The sequence below is a fragment of the Lagopus leucura genome, unplaced genomic scaffold, assembly GCF_019238085.1.
Source record: "Lagopus leucura isolate 7727_CA_CO unplaced genomic scaffold, USGS_WTPT01 Super-Scaffold_100001, whole genome shotgun sequence".
NCBI lineage: Eukaryota > Metazoa > Chordata > Aves > Galliformes > Phasianidae > Lagopus > Lagopus leucura.
The window spans coordinates 68,326,872-68,353,578 of NW_024962262.1; the positions used below are offsets into that span (position 1 = coordinate 68,326,872).

Sequence of the window (26,707 nt, forward strand, 5' to 3'; positions counted from 1 at the left end):
AATGTACAGGCCCAGGAGAAAGGGATATGATCCCCCAAATCCCTGTAATGACTTTGTTTCTTGTGAGAGGTACTGGGAATTTATGTGTTCAGCGAATTACTCACTAATCTAGAAGGGACACAGAGCTGTCCACATGGCTTCAGCTGACTAGTTCCTATACAGGATTTGCAGAGAACAGCCTTTATTTCTTTTTGGATGCCTTCTATATGTTTCCACCTCAATTTTATCTGCTAGGGAGTGTGAGGACATGACCAATTTCTCTGACCTACTTTAGCAGAAGTTTTTGATGTATTTTGTTGTCTTGAAGGCTAGAGTTCAGTTGCTGTAACTGGACTCATTATTCTGTCTAGTGCTTCCACCAGGCTTTTCCTTACTCTCAGATCAGATTTTATTGTACTTCTCTGCTTTTTAACTGTCTCCACTAATGATCTCCACTGATCTGCCTATATCCCTGTAATGGCTGTTCTGCTTCTAACATCCTGCTCAAACTGCAGCCAGGCTTTGTGATCTCTAACCAATTCTGCTTCAAATGGATTGTCAGAGATTGTTGTTACATCTTATGCAACCTTTGATCTTATCTTGAATTATACCAGCAATCCATGAACTGTATACAAGCTACTTTTCTATGGAGCTGGTACTTGGAGGAATGTTTTCTTAGTATCAGCAAAAGTGCATTGTAAAACTGATGTATAAGAACAATCTGATAGTGTGTTGGTAGTGAAGGGCACACAAAAAACTTGATACCAGCTGTGACTCTGCAGAGTATAAGTCTGCTTCACGTGCCCTAACGGACATGAGCAAAGTTCAGCTCTTCACACATAGCTATATCTGCTAGCTGGTGCATGCATTGGGTAATGCTAGCACTCTCCCCTCCAAAGGTCAGAAAGCATGCATGTGGTGAATGTGCATGTGAAAAACAAATCTAGGCAATTCAGCAGTCTGAGCAGTGCCTGGACCCCAAAAGTAACACTAAGTATCCTAGAGGACTTATTGAACTTCAACTTGTTGAAATCATTTCAGAGAGCTTCTTTTGTTTGAAAGCAAATAAAGACACACGTATACATGAAATTCTTGTAACTACAGTCAACAAATGCATTTTGTCTCAGAGTTATTAAATCTCTTTATAGACAAATGAGTTATAAAAATAAATTGGAGAGAAGGGGAAAGACTTCATGTCTGTCTTGACAGAACTAAGATAGATAATTAAAGACAAAAGCTAGTGAGTTAAACAAATTAAAAAGGAGTAACCAGCATTATTTTTTGAATCATACCTACTAGCTTTAACTTGAATTGCTTCCATGTTTATTGTTAGCATGAATCAGCTCTCTTAAACAATATTTCTCTCCTGCCTTGTGTTAAAAATAAAGTTTATGTGGGATTTGCAAATTTTTAAAGGCATCAGTAATGCTTGGTGATTTTTAAAGGCATCAGTAAAGCTTGGTGATTGTACAGCCCCCACAAGATGTTTATCAAGAGGTTTTCTGAAATCTGTATCTTGCACTGTAATGGAACGTAACTAGTTATTACATTCTGAAGATGCTTAAAAAAAAAAAGTTGTTTTCTTACAGAGAAGCTGTAATAGGAGAAGACTCAGTCCTGGGAATGAAAAATGAGCTTATTACACTTCATATCCTTCTTCCCAAGTACGGTATCTTCACTCTACTTACAACCATGTGGAAGAACCACTTCTTTGTGAGACAGCTGCCTAGGAATATTGGAGTTCTTCTGATGTATGTAGATTTTGGCTATGTGTCACCCAATGATGCAGCCTATCCAGTTCTTATAACATGTTGCTTGAATTTTCAAGACCTGTATCAGTTAACAATATTTGACAGTTTTAAAACTCACACAAAGACAAGAATTTGGTGCTGTTAAAAATCAATAACAACCTTAATTACATTGGACAACCACTCAGGAAGGCCACTTTTAACTTTTTTGATAAGTAATTCAGTTTCCTGTCCAGATTATCTTATGAATGCTGCTGCCCCATGTGTCTAGGTATGTTGTATTATAAACTGAAATATGGTGTTGGAAATATTTTACAGAATGAAATTATTGATAGTATACTATCACTAAAGGAAAACATACACGTAACTCTTTGGTGGTTAAAACTACCTAAAATCTCTAATTCTAGTCTACAGTTTTGAGGCAAAATATCTTTTGGTGAAGACCTTTTCTAGTCAGTATGTAAGAGTTTACTCTGGGCAACAGTGAACTTCAGTGTGTGTGTCTGATGACTTTTCCCTTAGGGCATAAGCCTCAGCCAGCATTGTTATTCTATCCTCTCTGTCACAGAGCTGGACTTTTAAATTTGGATAAATGTTTTAAATATATTTGAGTAGGTTTCCTTGTGGACATTCAAGTCGACCTTTAGATCACGGCCTTAAGAAAATTCCTGACATCCAGTCACCTGTTCTCTCCATCCCTACCCAAATCTTCCAGCTTCACAAACACAGCACAGCCACATGAGTGATTCATTCTGCATCCAGCACAGCAGATGGGGCCAGTGACTCTGGAGCAGAGCAGAAGATGGAAAGCAGATGATTTAAGTTGAGTACAGATCCATCCTTGAAGAGCAAAAACTCTGCCAATGGTGGGGACTGGCTTAAAGCCCCTCTCTTCCCACAGCCCTACTGCCATCCCCACTGTGCTGCATCCCACTGCCACTGCCTTGCACTTGGGATAGGCAGCACCTGGGAACAGAGAGGGTAAGAAATACATGTCAAGAAAAGGGTTAAGTACTAAATTTTTATTGCCTGCAATAATTGCCTGGGTTATTCTTCAGAAGGTTATGGTGATAAAGAAAAAAAAAACCTAATCAAATTGTTAATAATCACGAGTGATGATAAATTGCTTCAAGATGCTTATTCATTGATTAAAGCTTAGTGCAGGGCTTGAAATAGAGATATCCAGGAAGTTGCAAGCCCCTATAATTGTTGGAAACATGCCAGTAAAGATGAATAATGATGAATAAGCACGTCCCAGCCATGTCTGTGTGCAAAAGCCTTTTTCATAGCAGTTAAGACTATTTTACCATATGGGAATGGTGATTATTTCCTGGTAGTTTTGAATACATGCCTAAGTAAGAAAGTGGACTTGAAAAGCCAGGAATATACAACTCAGTCAATAATTGTGTATTAATGCTCTACAATACTGTTCACATCTTGATTCTTCCCAGTTTTTACCAAACTCTTGCATAATCTCTTTATCATTCCCCTCTTAAGACCGTTCCAGTTGACTGAAATACTTATGTATCCAAAGAACCAGAGAGAGCCAAAGAGATGACAAACATCCTCCAGGATACTCAAAGGGAACATGGGAATATGAAGGTGTAAGTTCAAGCCCCACTATCTAGTGTAATGTTTTTAATAGTTCCCAAAACGCCTCCAACAGAAGAGTGCAAGAGACAGCTTTTCCAAAACAGCCAAGCTGGAAGACGCACAAAACACTTAGGGTGCAATGTGATGGTACAGGTGTAGCTACCATCCCTTGAAAATGTGAGAAGTTAGTTCCAACTCAAAATGAGGAGAAACAGCTCCACTGTGGGGGTAGTTCAACCTTGCAGCAGGTGCCCGGAGGGGTTCTGGAGTCTCCATTCTTCAATGCATTCACAACTAAGCTGGTCAAGTCCTGGGACACCTGCTCCAGTGGGATCAGCTTTGAGGAGGAGGCAGGACTGCCTCTTCCTTTCTACTTGAGAACACGTTTTCCCTATTTCCACTCACATAAATCTCCTGGAGGGACTTTGATTAGAGGTTGTTTGTTTGGATATTATGTATTGAATTTTATAGAACAGCTTTTCCTTTTCTTTTCTACTCATAGTATACAACACAGTGTATTTACATGTGCTATTTTACCATTTGCCATTTTTATTACTGACAAAATCTATGGGGAAAAAAAAAATTACAGAGGACTCTGTAAACCTCCTAAGTATTGTAAACTCATTGAAGATCTAAAATCCATTGTAATACTGTCTAAGATACTGTTTCAGAATGGAAAACTGTCCGTAAAGCATACTGTATCACCTACAGTTGAGGCTTGAAGTTGACGCATAGCGTGCATACTGTTGTCCAACTTATGTGCTCATATCAGAACTATGAAGTCTGATGTCTGGAAGAGTTTGGGTTATTTTTTTTGCGGTTTTTCATGTTCCATCTTGATGTAAAGAAGAGTATTATCCGTGTCATTGAAAGAATGAGTAGATGTTGGCATGTAGATGTAGAATCAAGCTTTGCAAAATGCTTAAATATTCTCTTGAGAGCTCATCTTTATGCCTGAAAAGTAGACTGTTAATCAATACAGATCATTAAGTAATGGTAAAAATTTAAGCTGGTGGTAACACTGAAGATGGCACGTTCTAGGATATTTCAGCTGTCTCTGTTGACATTGTTAAGATACAGGAAATACTTGGCTTTAGAGGTAGCTAAGTGGCAGCTCTTCTGATCTTAATGACAATCAGTCTTCAAGGCGTAATGCATTTTTGCCTTACAGCACTAAGTTTCTTTGTATTTATCTGTTGAAAGACACTGTTAAAAATAATTAATAAGTTATCCACATGAGTCTACAACAGAGAATTATTTTTTTTTACAAAAAAAAAAAAAGAAGTTTATTTTAATGCCAGCATGTTTTGCCAGATTTGTGTTCTGATACTCAAATGCATTGGCAAAATACTGTAACTGACAACAGGAAGAAGTACAAAATATCTGTGCCCTCCCAAATGATTATGGCTGATTTTACTCATCATTCGAGGTAATAATCAGATAGAAAAATAACATGTGACCTCAGCTACTGATAACGTAACCTGGGACATTTGACTTGCTCACATCAATAACTGATAGGCAAAACACACTTAGAACAACAAAGAACTTAATGACAGCATTTATTTTGAAATAATTTTCCTTGTTTGACTAGAAATTGGTGCATTTTGGCTCATTCTTACATGACTTTTTTCATTGCAGATATAGCTGTGATGTCAAGTGAAAGTCTTGCTCTGGATGTTCCACTGTACTACTCAACACCTCTATGTGTGGGTTGTTTTTTTTATTTGTTTATTTGTTTTCTTGGTACATATGAAAATCTATGTCAGTGTTGTCATACTATATACCTTCATATTACCAATTATACATGTTCCCCAGGCTCAGTAAATAATTACTGCAACTCATTCACTGAAGCAGACAGGATATTTTGCTAGGTGTGATTTCAACAGCAGTAGTTTCCTACACTCACCCTCCAGAGCTGCTTGCTGGTTTGTTATTTTATTTATTTTTTGGTTGTACAAAAGGAATGGGGGCCATTGGTGGGAATTTTTTTATTATTAATTTCTCTGTTCTAAGCAACAATTAACTTCTTTCCAAATCAAATTTTACCTGCTTGGCTAACACAATGTGTGTATTTTGTACTTTGATGTCATTTCTCATCATTAGAGCTGCGGTAGGTAAAGCCATGTGAGTCTCTACTGCTCTTAAACAAGCCAGCTGCAGCTGCATTCAGCAGCAGAGATTTTTTTGGCAACCTCATCTATCATCCAGTTATCTAGATGCACACAAGTTTCCTCATTAATGAAGAGGATGTTTTTGTTGCTTTTCACCAAACTTGGCTTCTGGATATCGAGGGAAGTGACACTTGGTGACACTTTTTGTTTGTTCAACTCCTGGTGACCCATTCAGCAGGGCCGGCAGAGCGATGAGAACGGTTCTCCGTACCACTCTCCAGAAGCAGAGTTGTTTTCCCCCAGTAAGCACAAACTGTTGGTGTGTTGCATGTTCTGCTCCAAAATACCTATCAGTAACCATCCTGGGCTGTCCCCTCTGAGTTCATTTTACTCTGGCATGAAGCAGCAGCAGTCTCAGTGACAACGAGCTGCTGTATCAATTAGTGGTCTCCCTGAGAGCTGTCTGTCAGTTTTGCATTAATATCTGGCACTTGTGTGCCTTCACCTCATTGAACTAGCTCTGCACACCCTCCTTTTTATAGAATAGAATCACAGAATTGTTTAAGTTGGAAAGGACTCTTAAGGGTCATCTGGTCCAATTCCCCTGCAACAAACAGGGACACCTACAGCTGCATCAGGTTGCTCAGAGCCCAATCCAGCCTGACCTGGAGTGTTTCCAGAGACAGAGCATCCACTCCCTCTCTGGGCAACCTGTGCCAGTGACTCACCACTTGTATTGTAAAAAAAAGTCTTCCTTTTTTTAGTTTGAAAGCACTTCCTCTTGTCCTATCATAACAGTCACTGCTAAAGAATGTCTCCTTCTTTCTTATAGCCCCCCTTTAGATACTGGATACTTTTAGATAGCGGATACTTTTCCCAGTACCTATTTTTACTTTGAAAGAAGAACTATTATTCTGTGTTTCCTACTCTTGATCTTCATGAAGATTAGTGGTTTCATACATATTTTTGCCTCTGGTCACTGCTGTCTTGCTTTGGCATAATTAGAACAAATCAGAAGCCCTAATTGTCTCAGCTGTAGGAAAGCCAAAGTATTTCTGTGGGCACTGCCTGTGTAGCATCAAACTCCCATTCATTCCTTTGGTCCTTCTCAGGCATGGAGGTGATTGTGGAATCCAACATCTCTTGGAACTTATATCAGTATTTATCATGAAGTGGCATTGGGATTTCCTACAATTATGTGAATTTTAAAGGTCTTCTGTGCTTACCTGGAAGGCAATACACAGGCAGTCTGCCTATTTTTTTCTACTTAGCTGCCCGGAGATGACATTTACACTTCAGCAATAAAAGTGGGCGAGCTGCAGAATGCACCACGACCTCACCACCAGAGCATAGTAGTACAAGTACAAACAGAACCGGTATTTTGCCAACGAGCTGTTATTGCGGGCATCCTCGTGGGGAACACGTGAAGGTTAATGCTTCATTCGGCGGCTCACGAGGGCTGTTTGATTCTAACAAATGCTCAGGCTTTGCTGCTGCCACCTGCAACCTCACTTCCACGCATCTCCAGGTATCCTATGCTTATTGTCAGCTCTGATCAGCACAGTGACAACAGAGCAGACGCTGCGTCACCCTCGACCCCCTCGCACCGCGCTCAAAGCGGGACCCGACCGTCCCGTCGGGCCGGGAGCGTGGCGAACAGCGGGAGGGGCGTGGCTTATCGAGGCTCCGCCCCCTGGCGGCTCCCATTAGCGGGCGGGGCGGGCGGGACGGCGCGGCTCTGTCCGCCCGCCGGGAGCCGGTCCCGAGCCGCCGCCGCGGAAGGGCGGGTTGAAGGCAACGACCGGAGCGAGAGGCAGCAGTATGGCCGAGCCGTACGACGTGGTGGTGGTCGGGGGCGGTATCTCAGGTGGGTTCGAGAGGGCGCGGCGTCGGTCTCTAGCGGGACATCCCCGCTGGGAGCGGTCCCGAAGCTCATCCAGGGCTGGAGGACGGTGCCTGGGGCTGCGGAGCGCCCGCCTGAGTGCCCGGGATCTCCCTTTCCGTGGGGGTATCTCGGGGGAATGAGCGGTCGTTCATGCGAGGTCAGGTCTGCGGTGGCTCCGGGTCCACTTGGATGGGAAAACCGGAAAAAAGAAAAGGAAAAAAATCCCATGTTGGCGCTTAGGATGTGTCCACTTCCCGTGCTGGTTTGCACATTTTGCTCGTCAGAGGGAAATCTGTAGGAAAAAGTGACTTTCTAACGTCTACAGGTGTGGAAGTGTGCAGGGATACATGCTGGCGGGTTTGCATCTCGAGAACGATGGTGTTTTTCATCGGCGCTTCTTTGGGTAGCTCGTGCAGTGCAGGTGTTGGTGCTCTTTTGCTAAATGCCGCGGAAAGGCGGCTGGGAATACCCGCACTGACAGATCGGTCGCTACAGGTGGTGTTGCTGAGAGATGCGCCCTGCAGACGGCTGAGTTCCCCACAGCGATGGGTGCTTCATTCCTTACCAGAACAAAAGTGCGTCCCAAAATGCGGCTCAGATCCACTTTCCAGTGAAGCTGTGATGCCCCATCCCTGGATGCGTTCAAAGCCAGGTTGGATGGGGTCCTGGGCAGCCTGAGCTGGTGGGGGGCAGCCCTGCCCACGGTAGAGGTTGGGGCTGAGTGGGCTCTGAGCTCCCTTCCAACCCAAACCATTCTGTGATTCTGTGATTAAACTGCAATGAATTTATAAGCAAAGCAGCATGGCTTTTTGGTTTTACCAGGTGCCTGGATATTTTCCTGATAGCACAAGTCATTTGCTCTTCATCTTTAAAGTTCCTGTAAGGCACGCAGTTCACTTAGGGAATTACCACCCATAATGTGTGATCTGAATATGGTTTCTAGGACTCTGAAGCTTTTCATCCCTGGAGGGCACTTTGCTCCTCTGGCTTTCCAATCTACAGTAGTGTTTTAGAAATTACACTGGGCTTTTCTATTTCACATCTTGACTCATAGTGTGAGCATCAGTAAGTTCAGAACAGTTAATAGATTAAAGCCCACTGTCAATGGAGCCCAGCTGGAAATTTCAAGGTGTTGCAATCCATGAAAATTTGTCAGAGGAATTACAAGGACAAGTAAACATCACAACCCTCTTGAGGTACAGGAACACTTTCCTTGCCAATGGAAACCCTTATGTCATGCCAGTGGCATAGTTTACCTCTTAAGGATTAGGACATATATCACTTAAAGAAAGAGACTGTAGAAAGATGAACAATAAATGCCTTATTTCATAATTAATCCATCTCTAGTACAGAGTACCAATCATAGCTGGGCACAGTAATTCCTATCAGCTCTTGATTTGTTTTAGTTTTCACACAGCTGCTCAGTCTGTACTAAAATACCTATACCTCAGCTACATATGAAGTGCTGATTTCTGCTCTTATAAATGCATATCTAAGATTTCAGTTCTGGTGAGATAAACAGTAAAATATGGTCCAGTATGGGCAGGATTTCCCCTTCTGTATCTCTCTTATCCCAGAACTGACTTGTTGCTGCTTGTTTCTCTGAAGATACATTTGCAGATGGCTCATCTGGTAAGGTTACTCTCTCCTCTGCTATTGTTACATCCTTAATACTCTTTACTTTATGCTTACCAGAAATGATAGGAAACATTGGGGTAAACCAGTTCTTTAATATATGAAATGTATATGAGGGACATGCTTGCTATATTGTGAGAGCTTCCCAGATGAGGCAGTGGCTTTTTAAAGTATTCATACAGTGCCTACCAAAACACATTTCAAATCCTGACTGGCACCTCTGGAGGTAACTCTTCCTTGGAGTGAGGAATGGTCTTGAGAGATAGTGTCTGTAAAAGCCAATGCAGTCGTCTTGCCCATCCTCCTCCTGGCCTCTGCATACACACATCCTTATGCAGTCACTGCCAGGGTTATGAAATCAGCTCTGCACCTGTAGGAAGGGTGTAAGCTGGGCACCAGGGGTGCTTCTTGCATTGAGCCCTTTGTGGTGGGAAGAACTCTTATAAGAACTCTGTTTTGGTGGCTTCTATTACTGGGATCTTTCTGCTGTACTCTGTAGAGTTGTGTTCAAGCTGTCCTGACTGCCTGAACAAGTACCTCTGGACTCCTGCAGAGAGGGAGCTGCAGAGCTTGGGCTTAATGTGTGTGTGCACATTAGAAGGATGGTGGCCAGTAAAAGCCTCAGGAACATGTTTGCATCATGCTTAATGGATAGTGTCCACCTTTGACAGTTAATGGTAATTATTACATTTTATAATCAAGCATCTTACATAAATTAATACACGGAGTTACTTTCCTCATACCCATGGGGAATTCACCTGTATACACCTAGAATATTGTTCCCTTTTTCTCTTTAGAGGACTTTCTAATGAACTGAAGATGCTCTTCTGATTTGAACCGATTGTGACTCTTCAGTTGTGCATTTTGGTTTAGACTATGACACCCCGTCATTTGTCAAGGACAGTAAACTGACAGTGTTTGACCCACCATGAACTTGTATCTTATTAGCTAGCAGTATTCAGGTTAGATATTAGGAAACGTTTATTCTCAGGAAGAGTGATGAGGCAGTGGCACAGGCTGCCCACTGAGCTAGTGGAGTCACCATCCCTGGAGGTGTTCAAGGACCATGTGGATGTAGCACTGAGGGACGTGGACAGTGGGCATGGTGAGGATAGGTTAGTGGTTGGGCTAGATGGTCTTAGAGGTCTTTTCTAATGTTAATGATTCTGATTCTTTAAGTTGCTGTCATACCTGACACACTGTCCCAATCCCATCTCCACTACTTGTTTCCCAAGCTAAGTCCACAACTACAGGGGTCTCAGTTTTCAGCTCTGTAGCCCTAGGATGAAGTGTACCCCATTCCTTTGATACATGAAGTGGATTGCAAGGAGCTTCAGCATACTTGCTCACTCCTTAAAGACTGCATGTTAATGGTTGAGCAGCCCTGAGCGCTCTGAGAGTTTACTGAACACTCAGATATTTCAGCTTTTAAGAGCTAGAAAATGATCCTCAGAGCTTTCTAACTAACCTGACTGGCACATATTTTCTTACGGATAACAAAATGCCCCATATTGACTCAAGTTGCTGCTGCTAGTACTTCCAAAGTAGGAAAAAAAAAAAAAAAAAAAAAATACTTGTTTTAAAAACTTTGGAAGGATGTTTGTTTCCTGAATATTTAGAAAGCCAATTTGATGAAGATTTTCCAGCCAAAAAAGAATCAGCATAAGAACCACACCCTGAAAGTTCAGGATTGAATTGAATTCAAGTAATCCCAGATATAAATACAAAGTGGGAGAAGAACTCCTTGAGAACTGCCCTATTGAGAAGGATTTAGGGGTTCTGGCTGATGAAAAACTGAACATGAGGCAGCAGTGTGCTCTTGCAGCCTGGAAGGCCAATGGTATTCTGGGTTCCATCTAAAGAGGGGTGGCCAGAAGGGTGAAGGCGGTGATTGTCCCCCTCTGCTCAGCTCTTGTGAGGCCCCATCTGGAGCACTGCATCCAGGCTTGGGTTCCCCAGTACAAGAAGGACGTGGAGTTCTTGGAATGGATCCAGAGGAGGGCCACTAAGATGATCAGAGAGATGAAGCATCTGTTCTATGAAGAAAGGTTGAGGGAACTGGGCTTGTTTAGCTTGGAGAAGAGAAGGCTTCGAGAACATCTCATAGTGGCCTTCCAGTATTTGAAAAGAATGTATAAACTGGAGGGAGAATGACTGTTTATGGTGGTGGATAGTAATAAGACAAGGGGGAATGGTCTTAAACTGAGACAGGGGAGGATTAGGTTAGATATTTGGAGGAAATTTTTCACTCAGAGGGTGGTGATGCACTGGAACAGGTTGCCCTAGAAGGTTGTGGATGCCCCGTCCCTGGAAGCATTCAAGGCCAGGCTGGATGTGGCTCTGGGCAGCCTGGTCTGGTGGTTGGTGATCCTGCACATAGCAGGGGGGTTGAAGCTAGATGATCTTTGAGGTCCCAGGCCATTCTATGATTCTATGAAGACGGGCTGAAAGAGCTGGGTTTGTTCAGGCTGGAAAAGAGTAGGCTGTGGAAAGACCTTAGTGGGGCCTTCCAGTATTTAAAAGGAGTTTATAAGCATGAGTGAAATCAACTTTTTACAAGGGTAGATAGTGACAGGACAAAGGGGAATGATTTTAAACTAAAGGAGGGAAGATTTAGATTAGATGTTGGGGAAAGTTTTTTACTGAGGAAGTGGTGAGGTGCTGGCACAGGCTGCCCAGAGTTGTTGTGGATGCCCCATCCCTACAGGTATTCAAGGCCAGGTTGGATGGGGCCCTGAGCAATCTGTTCTAGTGCTTGATCTAGAGATTGGTGACTCTGACTCTGTCAGGGAGGTTGGAACTTTATGTTCCCTGAGGTCCCTTTCAACCCACGCTATTCTATGATTTCTGTGATAAATAGTTCAACATGGGGAAAAAAAGGATGTAAGCAAAATATCCCAACTTTTTCACTGGGAAGTTTGGACTGTATTTACATGCCAATCTCAGTTTACATATGAAATTTAAGACATTGGAAGCCCAGTTTATCAAACATATGGATAATTAAGGCTGATTATACACATAATGCAGAACAGGTATATCAGATATGGACAAATATAGCCAAAAGCAAGCAAGTTGAAGGCAACTAGCATGCAAATATTCTGGAAGTGTTTTCAGCACATTGCATTACGAGAACAAAGTACAAGGGAAACACTGCCACAATTGAAACTTGCACTGAGGACTGTCATTCTTTGACACAGATAGTTCTTATTTCCCAATAAAAACATGTTTGTTCCTAGCTAGAAACAAGGAGCTCTCATGGCTGAAGAAAACAGATGCTTAGATTTGCCAGCCACATGAAGGAAACAGCAGTGTTTTCTGTTGCATTTATAGAGGAGTCCAAGGGCCACGAATTGTAGGGGAAGCTGAAATGTAAAAATGCTAGTAGTTAGTCTTTATATTGAAACAAAACATACAATATGCTGTGTGATTGGTTTTGTTATCCCTTCTGTGGAAGAATACTTTGGCATTTCCTGCTTCATGATTTGTGATTAGCAACTCCATTACTTGAGCTACCTACGCCTTGGCTGTAGACTTGGAATGAACTACTGAATAATGAGATGCAGATTTTTCCTTTCTTGCTATATTGGCAGCACAATTTACACTGTATACTGCTCAAATTGTTTTGACAGCATACAAACCTGCTGGTGGGTGGTAGTGTCAGACAAACTGTCAAACACACAGTTACTGGTAGAAGATAAAATTCAGTTGCACCTGTGTAAATCTGGAGTAGTTTTCTATAGTTCTTTTTTCTAATGCTACCTCCAGAATTTGTCCTTGAAAGAATGCAGTACCTGCCTCCTAAAATGTGTTTCTCTTTTTACATGTGCCCTGTGCTGGGCTCTGGTTACATGATTTGTTCCTTCTTGCTTTCGATATCCAACAGAAAAAGCAGCAGTCAGTGATAATGTTGTCATTTGGAGTGAGACATTCCTCTGTGCCGTGTTTTTGGATGGAGGAGTAAATGTTGCACAGAGCTCTCTGCTCCCTGTGTACTGCTAGCAAGCTGAATGTCATTAAGTGAAGACTTTACTGCAGGAACAGAACAATGGACACCTCTCCGCCCATAAAAAAAAGTATTAAGGACATTATGTACACTGCTTACAAATAAGCAAAATACAAATTTCCATTTGTCTCTTTTCTTCATTATATGTTCCTATGTTTTGCTACCACAAATACAAAATCTTATGACTATGGGGCATGTTTTTTTTTTTTTGTTTTTTTTTTTTTTTGTGAAGACATGCCTTTGTGTTATGCTCACTGCAAGATATTTAGTATTGGCCAAAGCATATTTGGGATGCCAAGTACAGAAATATTAGAGAGTGGTGAGGCGCTGGCACAGCTGCCCAGAGAAGCTGTGGTGCCCCATCCCTGGAGGCTCAAGGCCAGGTTGGATGGGGCCCTGGGCAGCCTGAGCTGGTGGGTGGCAGCCCTGCCCATGGCAGGGGTTGGGGTGGGTGGGTTTTGAGGTCCCTTCCAACTTGAGACATTCTGTGGTTGTATGACTCTATTTTCTTTGTCTTTCATCACATTCTTGATGTGGTTTTCTATGGCAGATGTATCATTTATAAACTTCACCTAACAGAGGTGGTAACCTAAGTGATCACATCTGTTTCTGTTACTGAATGTTACTGAAAGGAGCATGTGCTCCTTTGGTTTCTGGTAAAAATATAAAATAAAATAGTATATACGGCTGTGTGATTCATTGATTAGCAAATTCAGTGTTCCTAGAAGCATGCTATAAATCTACGGTTTGTCATTGGGAAGCAGGTTTTGCACCACGCTCCAGGCTTAGCTGCAAGTTGTTGAAAGGTGGCAAAGACTGCTCCTGTTAGCTCAGTTAAGACGCAGTCTTAAGAGCGTTATTTACTCCAGCAAGCAAAAGAAACAGCCAAGTTGTTAGGGCATATATCAAAATATGGTAGCATAATAAAAATAGGGATGGGACAGGCATTATGTCCCTCCCACGAATACCAGTGTTGATGTTTTCAGTATTTGTGGTAATGATATCGATCATGGTTTTGCAGCAATTTTTTTTTCCCACAGATTTATTTACCTGACAATTACTGTTTCACTGATAGAAATTTATTCTGCCTGCTGATCAAAGTAAAAAGAACTGTGCATGAGCACCTTAGCTGTTTCCATAAACTAGGTGCTGCCAAACTGTGAACATTTTCGTGTGAGGAGGAGAATGCTTCCTTGTAAACTCTGTGCTAGCTAACCTTTTTCTGCCTCTATATTTGGGGCATAAAGGAAGTTATATTGGGGAGATAAGTTTACTGCAGCCAGGTTTTGGACTTGAAAATTGCATGGGTACGTATGTAGGAGTGGAATCATACTCTGAGTATAATTTGCTCTTCTTCATGTGCACTGTGTTTCTGTTAACATTGTCCATGAGAAACTGTCTTTGTACCCTCTAGGACACAGTTTGCATCTGTTTAAAGTATTTGGACAGTAGTGCTATTGAAACTAGCCAGAGTGGCTTGCTCTTAGTTAAGCAGTGTTCTCTGAGACAGAAAATACTTGTTCCTTTATGTGGAAATCTTAAGTGAATCAACTGGATTATGTTTGATGGAGGTTGAGGGGGAGAATTGATATATACGAAAATCAGAAAACAAGAAAATGCAGAAGTGCACCCTCATCCCCAGTGCCAAATACACTAAAACAGGGATAATGAAAAAGCTCACAGAAAGACCAAATGCAGTCTCCAACAAACAGGAAGCTAGCAGTGGTATTCTGGTGTTAGGCAACGCTAAAAGGAGAAATGAATATAGGCATGTGATCAGTGCTGTGTATTCTTGCTGTACTGTGCAAATTTAAGGGAGTGTAATTTAATTAATAAGATCTTTTACTCAATTTCAGTGGCAATTTTAGATCAGACAGACTTGTAGTATGGAAACAATGCCTTCATTATCAGCCTTCTGTGTGTTGCTGTCCATTAGTGATTTCTCTGAAGCCAGTTTGATGCAATTGAGTACACTTTGCCTGTATTTTAAAACTCAAGGTGTACCAAAATTTTCTGCAAAATCTTGTGGGGAAGAAGGACAGTAAGGGGAAAGGAAGAGAGATTTTACTCTATAATCATGATAGAAATGTTTTGCATCTGTTATTGGCAGGTTTGTGTTTACTTGGCAAGGTGGCTTTGGGTTGAATAACAAGACATAATTCTCAGGTGGCCATTGCCAGATTTAATTACTCAATTGTATCTTGAACAAATTAGACTTTCCATTAGTGGAAGAGAAACAACGATCTCAGTGTTAGCATGCTGTTACAGTGGAACTTTAATGAGGATATATTGACAATTGCTTTACATTACTGATGTAAATTAGAATAATGAGCAAAAAGGTCTAAAAATTATCCCACTGTTAAGATCAGGAAAATATTAAGACTTTCCATAATGATTTTGTCCTTAAGTTATTCAATTAAAGCTTGGTAGAAAACAACAACAGTGAGCTTGTAGCCTTTCATAGAAGATAATGATCTCACTTCATGTATGGAAGGGTAATGAAGTAAGATTTAAAGAAGGAATATTTTATTAAGTTGGTTTTGGTAAACTTCCACCCTGCCATTGGTTGCATAAAAGGCAAATACACTTTGTGTAAGAAACCAGCAAATAAACAATACATCCAGAAAAACAGCAGACAGTTGCCTTTTCCATGGTAACAGTTAATTTTCTCTTTGTTTTGGAGTGCTTGACACAGCTTGGCCTCAGTTTGAAAGGTTAAAAGCCCCTGAAAAATCAGGCTTCTTTAATACACTGAAATGCCTCATGTACTTAAGAGTGCCTTCCAGACTTCATGCCCATAGCATGATCTTTTTCACCAGGTATATGAGTGCCTGGAGGCAGTGTAAGAGGTTTTACAAGGCTGTGCTGTAGTGAACTTCACGCTGGCTGCAGCTAACCAAGGTAGAGCTCATGGTGAGCAAGCATGACTTGTAATAGGGAAGATGGAGCCTGGTGAGAGACACGCAGCCGTGCCTTGCAGGATATTTGTGACAGAGTGGAGTACCCATACTGTAGAGATCGGCCTCTTCTCCCAGGTAACAGTGACAGGACAAGATGTAATGTTGTTAAGCTGTATCAGGAGAGCTTCTGGTTGGACATTAGGGAGAATTTCTTCTCAGAAAGAGCGGTGATGCAGTGGCACAGGCTGCTCAGGGAGGTGGTGGAGTCACCACACCCGGGAGGTGATCAAGAGCCGTGTGGATGTGGCACTGAGGGAGGGAGATGGGCAATGGGCATGGTGAGGATAGGCTAATGGTTGGACTAGATGGTCTTAGAGGTCTTTTATAACCTTAATGATTCTATCATTCATGCATAGTGCTGGTGAGCTGGCTTTCAGTTTAAATATCTAGTTGTTACTCAGCTGATGCAAGTTATCTGAAGAGAAGGGAGAGGGATCCAAAACTTTTAGCCTTGGTGTTGTGATGGTCAGAACTGTTCTCTGCCTGGCTTGGTGACATTTTCATGATTTTAGATTGCTCCCACTCCCTTTCATTGTGGACACTGCCCTCATATATTTTGCAAATGCTCAATATCCATCTTGTTAGAAGTGCTGTCTCTAGGACAGATGCTGGTAATTTTTGCCTCCTATCATGACATCATGGGATCTGTTTGGTGAACTGGATTTACAGACTACATATTTTGAAAAGTACAATTACTCTTCTGTACAATTCTATCACGTTTCCAATAAAGTAACATCTTTTTATGATTTTTTTTTTTTTTAATCTCACACCATTGGTGTCATAGAACCCTGTTTAGATGCCCCGTATTAATCCTTATAATGAGGGAACTTGGAATGATTCTAATTAATGTTTCTCATACAAATGCTTCCCTATTTCATAGGGAAACACTTCCCATGTTACATGGCTCTGGTGGGAGTTGAGTTGAAGTCTCTTAAGCCCCAGCCTTGGACTCTATCTGTAGGGAGGATCTTTTCTCTCCTATCAGGTGCAGGCATGCTGTGTAGTATACCCATAGAATCATAGATTCATAGAATCCTTAGAGTTGGAAAGGACATTTATAGGTCATCTGTGGCAATACAAGAAAAACTATTCAGAGCAGCAGCTGTGAAGCAAGACAAATAGTAGTCATCTAGTCCAGCTTTCCTGTCATGAACAGGGGCATCCACAGCTAGATCAGATTGCCCAGAGCCCAGTTCAGCCTGGCCTTAAGTCTCCAGGGATGGGGCATCCACCTCATCTCTGGACAGCTGGTTCCAATGCTTCACCATTCTCACTGTAAAATACTTTTTCCTTCTATCTAAACTAAATCTACCCTCTTTAAGCTTGAAATCATTTCTCCTTATTCTATCAGAACAGACCCTGCTAAAGAGTGTGTCCCCTTCTTTCCTGTAGCTCCCTTTTAGCTAATGAAAGGCTGATTTTCCTTCAGACCACATACAGAATGCAGTATTGTTCTCTGTTTCATCCATGGTGTATGCCTGATAGTCTGCAGATTGGCATGAAATCATCTGAATTTTTTTTTTTTTTTTTTTAAACTGTATCCAGTGTTTTCATGCACTTGAAACCACTTTGCTTGATATCATTATGACAATTTTCTGAAATGAAGGCAGCAGCAGTGTGATCTGTGACTGCAGCAATTCTGTGCCCTTAACAGCACTGCAGAATCAATTGGAGAAGAGCTTTCTTGTGTGGTGTCTTCAGACACAGAGAGCCTGGTATGAGATTGCCATAGAAACCCTTGTGGAGGATGTATAAGTCATCCAGCTTTGTTTATTCTGATCTAATAACAAGTGAATTTCTCCAGCCAGATACTTCAAATGAAGCATGGTTTTGGCAGGCTCTTTTCATCTTTCTGAAGCAGAGAGTATTTTGTACTTGCAGAGTGTACGGAATGAGCATGGCCAGCAATCTGGGGTCCTTTGCAGCTTTATCTCTAGGCCAGACTCAGAGGCTGTGGAGGAGTCAACCAGCACAACACCAGTCTAGGGTATTGGAAGCCATGATGATGACGGGAGGAATCACAGGGTGAGGAAAACATCTCCAAGTGCAGTGTGGTGAAAGGCTGTGAAACAGTGCCCGCTGCAGTCACAGGAAGGGCCCTACGTGTGCTTGTCAGGGCATAGGTCTCCAGCTTAGGAAGAAGAAGGCACTCAGGTGGGGTAGCAGTGGTAGAAATATCTGTGCTCTGCTCGTACAAGCATACACAAGTGTATCAGTGAAGTGTCTTCCTTGAGTCCCGACTGTAGCCTGGGAGTTCACAGCCCACTGCTTGGCATGGCTTGGTGTGCCATGCTTGAAGGACAACTTGGATGTTGCGTCTGGTTTCAGAGCAACGTGTGGTGAGGGGGCATGGCAATCTCTTTTGAGGCTAGTTAGCCCATGTCTCAAAAGCACACAGGCTTTTTTGACCTGTGGGGTTCTTAAAACATGCGTGTGGAGGCACCTCTCTGTAGTGCACTTCAGTTCAAACTGGAAAGGAGCTGAAGAGTTGAGTTCAGTAGCTGTGTGTAGACATTGTCTGCATGTGAGTGTTCTTGCTAGTCCTCCATTCTCAAAGAAAATTGTGTCTGTGCTTCAAACAAACAAATGCACGGTAACACTCTTCAATCAGCATATTTTGTCTTCTCCCCAGCCCCTATCCCTGCCTACCTTTTTTTCTGGTTTTATTCTGTTAAGAAAAGAAAACTATTTTAATTTGGGATTGCTCTATTTACTTATTTATTTTTTATTTTCTGCATAAATATACATATTTTTATATTTGACCTTTTGAGTCTAATCTTCAGCTTTTAATTTTGGGGAGATAAAACTATCACCACCTCTGCTTATGCTGTGTCATTGGCCTTTTCAAGTTTCGTAAACCTGAATTTACAAATTGGCACTGTTTTTAATTCTCAGTCAGGCTCTCTGCCAGCTGCCATTAAGTTATCACTGTCCTGGTGTATCTCTTGTCCTTTTCCAGTCTCTATAGCTCTGAAGCTGGGCTTGTGTTGTTTTGTTTTGTTTTTTTCTTTTTTTGCATTGGTCCATAGTGATTCTTGGGTTAACAATAACAAATCTAAAAGTCTATTTGGCTGGAGTACAAGATTAACGAATAAGCAGGATAGAAGACCACAGTCATATTACCACGTGTTCTCCATACTTTAGCTGCCTTTCTTTATTAGGACACATCATATAATTAAGGTATGAACCAACATTCAAGTTAACTTTCAACCTAATTCACTGAAATCATTGTTCTTTCTAAAGAACCGTTGTGTGGTTATAACTGTTGTATACAGTATGAAATAAGAGACAAGCTTGTCAGTCTTCGACACCAATGAGGTTATTGGATTTTCATACAGTCATTTTTTTTCATACCTAGACCAGATTTTCTGCCATTTCATATTCCTATGCATATTTTCAAAAAACATGCATCTATCCAATATCTATGCACCTTATATATAGAGACTTTCTTGTAAAAGAATTACCATTTGTGCCTGAGTGTCTAATTCATGAAGAATATATAAATTCAAGTTTCCATTTTATGTGTTTAGGAAATCCAAGTTTTTGTGACAGTAACCAGTGCAAATTTTTGAAAAAAATAATTCTTCCAAATATAAATAAATATTTTTATAAGAAAATGCTGCAGTTTGCATTTCCAGCACTGAAGACTTATGTTGCCTATGTTTATGCTGAGGATGAGAACACTATCAGCAAAATGACTTAAGAAAGAACAATAACTATAATTAACTGTCTTGTCTGTAGTCTTTAATGCAAGAAAAGTTATTGAAAAAAATTATATCAATGAATAAGATGTTCACTTCTACTGAGAAATTTTTTGTCAGTGTAAGACATCTGAACTTCCTCTCTTCTTGCTTCCATTAAATCCTGTCCCACTACCATTTTAAAAGATCACATGCACAGAAGTTTATGGGCTGTTCTATATTGTCCTCAGTATAAATGAGTACTCTTGGCACTGCTCAGAACCTTAGAATGATTCCTCTCATCTGACCTTTTAAGTCTTGTATTCTTTGTGGGCTCACAAACAGTTGCTTTTAATCAAATTTTGAAGTAGTGTAATATACATGAATATAATATTATTTTACTACAGGGTATATTAGATGTTCTGATCAATACGTCTGGCTTTTGTGTACTTAAGGAGGGGAAACGACTCCAGAGGAACAATGCTTCAGTGCCAAATTGCCCTACAGGACAATGGGATAATCTGATTTCAGAAACTCATGATTGCCTTTAACAATTTCATTTCTCATTTATAAAAAGCGAAAAGGACTTCTGTCTGATTGAATTTTTGGTTCTTTGTAGTGTGTCTATCACAAAATCCCATAATTAGATAATTTTTGCTGAGACGGTAATTCCTTTTATAAAGTACCTACATAGAGGCTATTTGATTGCCACGATCAAACTCTGTTGTTTAAAATTAATCTTGACAGTGAAGCAGACTTTATTTCTGTATATAAGTGAGGACAATGGACAGCAGCAGAGTGGAGAGTTGGGTGAGAGAAGAAATGTGCTAGAACATATCTGTTTCATAAATTACTATTCCTATCACTCTAGCCACACAAGCTCCATGTGGTAGACTCCCCCTTTCAATGCATTACACAAAAGAAAAACGAGATGCATGCCCGTAACAACAGAGATTAATTTCTTTAAAAAGCCAAAAATGCTAACCCAGAGGAGGCAACTTAAATCTCTGGAACGTTGTTTATGCAGTTGCTTATCATATGCAGCTAAGCAGCAGTCATGTGATTTCTGTGATAAGACACCGTGAAAATTTTCAGAATTCTTGCAGGATTCTTTGAAAACATTGTTATGGTTCCTGACCATGGAGCCTTGATTCAGCTTTGGACCATTATATTTACTAGTTGCCACTTGGTTTAGAGCATGCTATCTTTTTTTTTTTTTTTTTTTTTTTTCAGGCTTGTCGGCTGCCAAGTTGCTCTATGAGTTTGGACTCAATGTGGTAGTGCTCGAGGCCCGGGACAGAGTTGGAGGAAGGACATTCACCATCAGGGTAGGTGCTTCCTTAAATATGTGACTCTCTCGCTTGTGCTGGTCTATGGTACTGCAAATGTCACACCTGTCTTCCAGAAGGGCAAGAAAGAGGGTTCAGGGAACTACAGGCCTCAAGAGGATTCAGGGAACTACAAGTCAATCAATTTCTAGACATATGGACAAGAAATTTACCAGTCTGCACGGATTCAGGAAGGGGAAGTCATACTTGATAACTTATGATGAAATGACTATCATGATAGACAGTGGGAGAGCAGTGGATGCTGTCTGCCTGGACCTCAGCAATTTAGCATTGTCTTCCATAACGTCCTCATAGAGAAAATATGAAATATGGGTAGTTAAGCCGATAGTGTGATTGAAAACTATCTAAATGGAAGGTCCCAAAGGTTGGTGAGCACTTCTATGAAGTGTGGAGGGAGATGTGTACCTAATGGTGTATCTGAGGGGTCCCATCCTGTTTAATGTATTCATTAATTTTGCTAGTAACTTTTAGATTGGAAAAGATCCATAAGATCCTGAAGTCCAACCATAACTTAATACTAATTCCTGTCCTCCAGCACCACCATCTACACAGCTCTTAAATACCTCTGAGAATGGCACCTCTACCACTTCCCTGGACAGCCTGTTCCTATGCCAAACCATCCTTATAGAAATTCTTCTTGATATCCAGTCTAAACCTCTTGTAACACAACTTGAGACTGCTTCCTTGTGTCCTATTGCTTCTTACTTTAGAAAAGAAATTGACTCTCACATTGCTACATGCTCCTATCAGGTGGTTGTAGAGAGCACTGAGGTATCCTCTCGGCCTCCTTTTCCTAAGACTAAACAGCTGCTGCTCCTTCTGCTGCTCCTCATATGTCTTGCTTTCTTGTCTCTTCACTAGCTTTTCCGAACATGTTTCAATGACTCAGTATCTTTCTCATAGTGAGGGGCCTAAAACTGAACACTGGTTGAGGTGCTATCATATCTATGTCATGATCTGAATGGTGGGGTAAAGTATATCCTCAGCAAGTTGGCTGATGATACAGAAGTGAAATAAGTTGTTGGTACACCAGAGGGTCATATTGCCATCCACACGGACCTGGACAGGCTGGAGAAATGGTTTGATGGGAACCTCATGAAGTTTTGCAAGGGAAAGTACAAAGTCCCGTACCTGACGAAGAACAGCCCTAGGCATGAATGCATGCTGAGGGCCACCCAGCTGGAAAGCAGATTGGCAGTGAAGGACCTGAGAGATTCTAGTGTACACCAAGTTGAATGTGAGCCAGCCACGTGCCACAAAGAAACCTCATGTTTTTTGGGAGGATTGCATTAGGCAAAGTATTGGCAGCAGGAGGAGGGAAGTGATCTACTCGGCACTAGTGAGGCTACATTTGGAGGACTGTGTCCAGTTCTGGGATCGCAGTTCAAGAGAGGCGAGTTCAAGAGAGGAAGGAACCTTCAAAGATGATCTCCTCCAAGCAGCAAGCACACACTGCTATCTCATGTCCAATTTTTCATCCACAAGTACCCTGAAGTCCTTTTTCATGTGGCTGCTTTCCATCTATTCCTCCCCTAGTCTGTACTGATACCAGATGTTTGACATTGCACTTGGCCTTGTTGAACTTCACAAGGCTCATATGGATTCTTTTCTCAAGCCTGTCCAGGTCCGTTTCACAAAATCACAGAATCACCAAGGTTGGGAAAGACCCATGAGATCATCCAGTCCAACCATCCACTTATCACCATTAGTACTCACTAACCCATGTCCTTCAACACAAAATCCAAACGTTCCTTGAACACCTCCAAGGTCGGTGACTCCACCACCTCCCTGGGCAGCCCATTCCACTGCCTGACCACTCTTTCAGAGAAATAGTATTTCTTAACATCCAGCCTAAATCTCCCCTGGCGCAGATTGAAGCCATTTCCTCTATTTCTATCACCATTTATATGAGAGTACAACCTCCCTTCAGGTAGTTATAGAGAGCAATGAGGTCTCCCCTGTTCTCCAGACTGATCAATCCCACCTCCTTCAGCCACTCCTCATAAGGCCTGTGTTCCAGACCGCTCACCAGCTTTGTTACCCTTCTTTGAACACTCTTCAGGGCTTCAGTGCAGTGAGGGACCCAAAACTGGACACAGTACTCGAGGTGTGGCATCACCAGAGCTGAGTACAGGGAACTATCACTTCCCTGTTCCTTCTTGGCCACTGCTGGCTCATGTTCAGATGCCCTTTGGAAGGCATCTTTTATTTCTGTCATATCACTGCATCATGGTGCTTTGTGTTTCTGCAAACTTGCTGAGGATTCACTCAGTCCTACCATCTGTGTTTTTAATAAAGATGTTAAATAGTACAAGTCCCAGTATCAAACACACTGGAGAGAATCTAACAAAGGGCCCTACTAAGGTAATGAAGGAACTTGAGCATTCTCCTATGAGGAAAGGCAGAGAGAGATGAGTCTGGTTGGCCTGGAGAAGAAAAGGCTCAGGGGAGGACTTTATCATTGGCTATAAATATATGAAAGGAGGATGAAAAGAGGACAGAGGTATGGTCTTCTCACTGGTGCCAAGTGACAGGACAAGAGGCAATGGGCATAAACTGGCACAACGGAGGTCCTATTTGAAAAACAGGAAATGTTTTGTTTTTTTTTCTCTAGGATTGACTGAGCACTGGTATAGATTGCCCAGAGGTCTTCCTCCTTGGTGATACTCAAAAGCAATCTGAGCATGGTCTTGAGCAAGCAGCTCTTGGTGGCCCTGCTTGAACACAAGTTGCATCATATATATTCCAGTGGGCTCCTCTGACAGGAGGCACTTTAAAATTGCTGGATGTGACACTGAGAGTTATGAAATGGAATTTGGATTCCTAAGAATCTTATGCATGTAGTGCCATTTTAGCTGAACTGTGATACCTTGCCTGGCCTCTGGTAGCAGGTTTTCTGTAGGTGCACTGAAGTGTTGGATACCTTAGGCTGTCTAAAACATTGTTAATCATCCTTACTAAGGTAACTGAACTCTTCCTGCACTGTCCGTATCCTTTGTCCATGGCAGGATCTGCTCTGCATGTAACCAGTGGTAAGACAAGAGAGAATGGCCTTATGTTGCACCAGGGGAGGTTCAGGTTGGGTATTAGGAGGAGTGATGAGGGAGGTGCTGGAGTCACTGTCCCTGGAGCTGTTTAAGGAAAGGCTGTAGATATAGTAGTTAGGGACACAATTTAGTGGGCAATATTGATGGTAGATGGATGGTTGGACTAGATGATCGTAGAGGTCTTTTCCAACCCCAATGATTTTGTGATTATAGAGAGAAACCGTCATCTGAGATTGTGAATGTCAAAATATTTCTCCTCCCATTCCACTCTCACTTTGCAAACTGTAGCAGGCATGATAGCTATGTAGAAAGCAGCCTGAGCAGGGCCAGACATCACTACAGCACAGGCATATGTTTTAGCATGGCTTAACATTATCCTGCTTTCAAAAACTGACTGCATCTTGGCTGCCATTGAAAAGAAAATGAAAGAAACGATGAGTCACCTGAGGCACAGGGTAATGTAATACAGATGTTACCTCTGCCTCCCAGTCTAAAAATGGGAGAGATTTAAATTAGATGCCATTGCTTGGGAAACAGTGGTAAACAGTGGGGTTTCAGTGGAAATAATTGTACATGAAACATAAACAGCATCCCTCTGTGATGCTGAAAATGCCTGGCTTCAAATGCATGCTATAAACAGCCTTAAAAAAGTTAACTATCCTGAGTGTTACTGCCTTGGAAAATCAGCCTGCTTTTAACAGCACGTATCTTAAACTTCTTACTTTCTGCCTGCTTCCCAAGTGAGCGTGATGCTGGTCCAAATGTTGTATGCAGAGTGCCTTTGCTGGCAGGCATGGCTAGAGGCTGCTAGCTCAGGTGCAGTGGGGTAGATCCACAGTGTGCTATGCTGCAAAGGAGCTTACATCCTTTGAATACTGCACTGCAGTGCTCAGCAGCTACAGCATTAAATGTAAGCAGGTATCTGCAGAGAGAGAGGAAAAAAGAAAACAACCCTGGTGCTTGAGATAGTTTTGATTTGAGAAAAGTTTTGCAATGGCAATTAAAGTATTATGAGTGCTGAGAGAGTGAGGTTAGACTTCTTACCAATGTATTTAGTTGGATATTTCTTATATTCTCATGCCTTTTGTATCAAGAAAAAGCTAGTACTGAAAACTATAGTGAAATTTAAACAAGTTAAGCCCTGTTGAACATGTGCATGGTAAAGACACTAATCTTTTGTGTGTCTGTCATTACAGGGCTCACTGTTGCTTATGTTAGCATGCCTTGTCTCCTCTTCATATGGTTGCAGTGCTATTCAGTATGGAATATTTTTTCTTGGTTATAGGTGTTTGTACTGAGGAGTTTCCTACAGAACTTTTGATTCCTGTATTATTTCTTTTGACAGAACAAGCAAGTTAATTATGTGGATGTTGGTGGAGCATATGTGGGACCTACACAAAATCGTGTTCTCCGGCTGGCAAAAGAGCTGGGTATTGAGACCTATAAAGTGAATGTAGATGGCTATTTCATCCATTATAAGTGGGTAAGTATTACATCTTTCATTTTCAGATACTTAAAGATAACGCTGAATTTTGGAAACTGCTGGCAGTCATTCAAGGGATTTCATTTAAAGCTTGCTCTTGGGAATCCCATTAGCACCTGTTTGAAGTGTTGTTACTCTCCTATAACTTCCTGGCAGTTAGATAAATGATTCTTGTTTTCTTTTGAAAAGTCCTCAAAAAATTAGACATGTGGCATTCTAAAATTTGATACATTCAGCACCTGATTATCTTTTCACATATTCTCTAAAGGATTGTTGCCTGAAAATTCTCTTTCTGAAATACAAGCCCAGTTCAATACTGGAAAAATAATAATCCTATTGGATAATATTGAATAATGATATTAAACAACAGTATTATGGGACTAGCCTTGGAGTACTGTAATGACTGTGGCCCACTTATGTAGCTAGCTTCACATGACAATTCACATTAGTCCCTTAGAGTGGGATTCATCTTACTTAAAATTGGATGTCTAGAAATTGCACACTTGATGAGATTCTCTGGCTCATGGTGAGGAATAGGCACTTCCAAGGCTCACCATAAACATGTCTGAGATGTGAGACTGAGGGAGTTTGAATAACTCCTTCTGGTTAGGTTAAATGGTTAAATGGCTAAAGTGAACTGAAATGAAAACTGTCTTTAAAGCAGTTTATCAGCTCTTGTCTTAGTTCTTTAGCCCACCAGTTTTTTACTCAGGTTCTGCTCAGGACCAGTACAGAGGGAGAGTGGTCAGAGAGAGAGAGGGACAAAGGTATAAGGTGCTAAGTGTCCATCTTCATAACTCAAAAATTACTTTCCATTTTTATTATTATTATTTTTTAATATCTTTTTGTTTTGGTACTTCCCAGACAAGGCTTGAAGCCTGTGTGAGACAGAATTGACCTGCTTGATAGAGGCAGGTCTATGTGGTGGATCCTTAACTGATTTAATTTTTATTATCTTCCCACTTTTTCTTCCTACTTTTAGAGCAATAAGCTCATGCTGGAAAGTTCAATGGCCTACTTCTGTAGTTTCTCCTTACTAGGGAGATTCATGCCATGCTCATAGAATAGTCACATCTTAAATAATTGTGTAGTCAATCCACTCAAAATATTAACTGCACCACCTGGTATAAAGTGGACATAGTTCTATGGCAAGAGAGGTAGGCTGGTTTTACCAGCTGTATGCTTGGCCCACTGTATTTAATTTGAGCGCACACATGGAACTCTTTGCTTCTTA

General features: G+C 41.4%; 1 protein-coding gene across 1 annotated transcript in view; it reads left to right on the forward strand.

Moving 5' to 3' along the window:
- The first annotated feature begins 7,167 nt into the window (after positions 1–7,167).
- Positions 7,168–26,707, forward strand: part of LOC122177671 (amine oxidase [flavin-containing] A-like) — a 46,031-nt gene continuing 26,491 nt past the window's right edge. Inside the window, exons 1-3 of the mRNA XM_042867296.1 lie at positions 7,168–7,298; positions 20,828–20,922; positions 25,336–25,473. Coding sequence (XP_042723230.1) covers positions 7,253–7,298; positions 20,828–20,922; positions 25,336–25,473 — 279 coding nt within the window. The 5' untranslated portion in view covers positions 7,168–7,252. The remainder of the gene's footprint in view (positions 7,299–20,827; positions 20,923–25,335; positions 25,474–26,707) is intronic.